The 1,984-nt window shown below is 36.2% G+C and overlaps 1 protein-coding gene across 1 annotated transcript; it reads left to right on the forward strand.

Annotated features, from left to right (window-relative positions):
• Window positions 1-1,767: 1,767 nt before the first annotated feature.
• On the forward strand, window positions 1,768-1,984 carry LOC116176178 (calmodulin-binding transcription activator 2-like; the record flags this gene model as incomplete). The annotated part of the gene is given in 2 exon segments (XM_031494656.1): window positions 1,768-1,875; window positions 1,939-1,984. Coding segments are annotated over 2 exon segments (154 nt in total), but the record flags the coding sequence as incomplete, so codon positions are not given.

Raw genomic sequence — 1,984 nt, forward strand, 5'->3', positions numbered from 1 at the left:
ACCCAAATTAATAAGAAAAAGCGTTTTCCCGAGAAATTTTGGTGTAGTCGATTTTTGGTAAAAAAGAAAGGTTATACACTGCCTTTTTTTGAGCTCCGCAAAAAAATATCTCAGATCGACCCGGAAAAAAAATTTTCTTATAGAATGGGGCCTGTGAAATCCATAATTTCAAACAGTTCCAAGATTGGGCTGCTAGTTCAAAAGTTACAGCCCTTGGAATTTTTTTTCGAAATTAGTTTCTAGTCTATAACCTTTGATTGAGAAGTATAATCGAAAAAGTAAGCATTGTTTTGGATTCTACGCACCAAAATTAATAAGAAAAAGTGTTTTCCCGAGAAATTTTGGTGTAGTCGATTTTTGGTAAAAAAGGAAAGTTATACACCGCCTTTTTTTGAGCCCCGAAAAAAAAATTGTCTCAGATCGACCCGGAAAAAAAAATTTCTTGTAGAATGTGGCCTGTAGAATCCATAATTTCAAACAGTTCCAAGATTGGGCTACTAGTTCAAAAGTTACAGCCCTTTGAATTTTTTTTCGAATTTCTTTTCTAGCCTATAACTTTTGATTGAGAAGTCTGATCGAAAAAATACGAATTGATTTGGATTCTACGCACCCAAATTAATAAGAAAGAGTGTTTCCAGAGAAATTTTGGTGTAGTCGAATTTTGGTAAAAAAGGAAGGTTATACTCTCACACTTCTATAAACATTTCGAAATCCTCAGTCCCTGTTGAATACACGTACCTCCCTTATTCTAGGCTCTGTGCAAAATTGCAAAAATATTGTACACCTCGCCCCCCTTGCCATAGTTCCGTCAATTACAAATATTTAATTAGTTTAATTGCACAGGAGAAACCACTCCTTTGGTCGCTTCTCATAAGACAAATGGATCTTCTGCTTGTAGGTTACAGAAAGAACGAGCCGAAAAAGAGAAGCGGGCGGACCAGTCAGCGGATGTCCTTCCAAAGTTACCGTCTCAAGGAGCCAATTCCATCACAGGCAAAAATAGCAGGTAGGTATCCTACACTCCCCATAATCTTTAACTTCTTTAAAGCTGAAACGCTTCCATTTTTAGTTACAGATCCGATAGCGATACTTTGGATATATCGTATAATTGTTAATTTGTTTAGTTTTTTAAATATTTAAGCCTATACCGTTTATTGTTCTGTTGATTATTGTGAGAAAAACTGTATAGTGCACTCGAAAGTCACGTAGTGACTCTAAGCTTAAGGCCATTGTAATGTTACAAAGTTTACGTCTGTAAGTTGTAGTAACCACCAGTTTTCTTATAACAGTGTCTAATTTGGCTGTTAAAAGTATAATTATTAATTATTAAGCATTTAAGTAATGCACGGTTCCAAGATTGGGCTACTAGTTCAAAAGTTACAGCCCTTTGAATTTTTTTTCGAAATTGTTATCTAGCCTATAACTTTTGATTGAGAAGTCTGATCGAAAAAATACGAATTGATTTGGATTCTACGCACCCAAATTAATAAGAAAGAGTGTTTTCCAGAGAAATTTTGGTGTAGTCGAATTTTGGTAAAAAAGGAAGGTTATACTCTCACACTTCTATAAACATTTCGAAATCCTCAGTCCCTGTTGAATACACGTACCTCCCTTATTCTAGGCTCTGTGCAAAATTGCAAAAATATTGTACACCTCGCCCCCCTTGCCATAGTTCCGTCAATTACAAATATTTAATTAGTTTAATTGCACAGGAGAAACCACTCCTTTGGTCGCTTCTCATAAGACAAATGGATCTTCTGCTTGTAGGTTACAGAAAGAACGAGCCGAAAAAGAGAAGCGGGCGGACCAGTCAGCGGATGTCCTTCCAAAGTTACCGTCTCAAGGAGCCAATTCCATCACAGGCAAAAATAGCAGGTAGGTATCCTACACTCCCCATAATCTTTAACTTCTTTAAAGCTGAAACGCTTCCATTTTTAGTTACAGATCCGATAGCGATACTTTGGATATATCGTATAATTGTTAA

The sequence above is a fragment of the Photinus pyralis genome, unplaced genomic scaffold, assembly GCF_008802855.1.
Source record: "Photinus pyralis isolate 1611_PpyrPB1 unplaced genomic scaffold, Ppyr1.3 Ppyr1.4_LG7, whole genome shotgun sequence".
NCBI lineage: Eukaryota > Metazoa > Arthropoda > Insecta > Coleoptera > Lampyridae > Photinus > Photinus pyralis.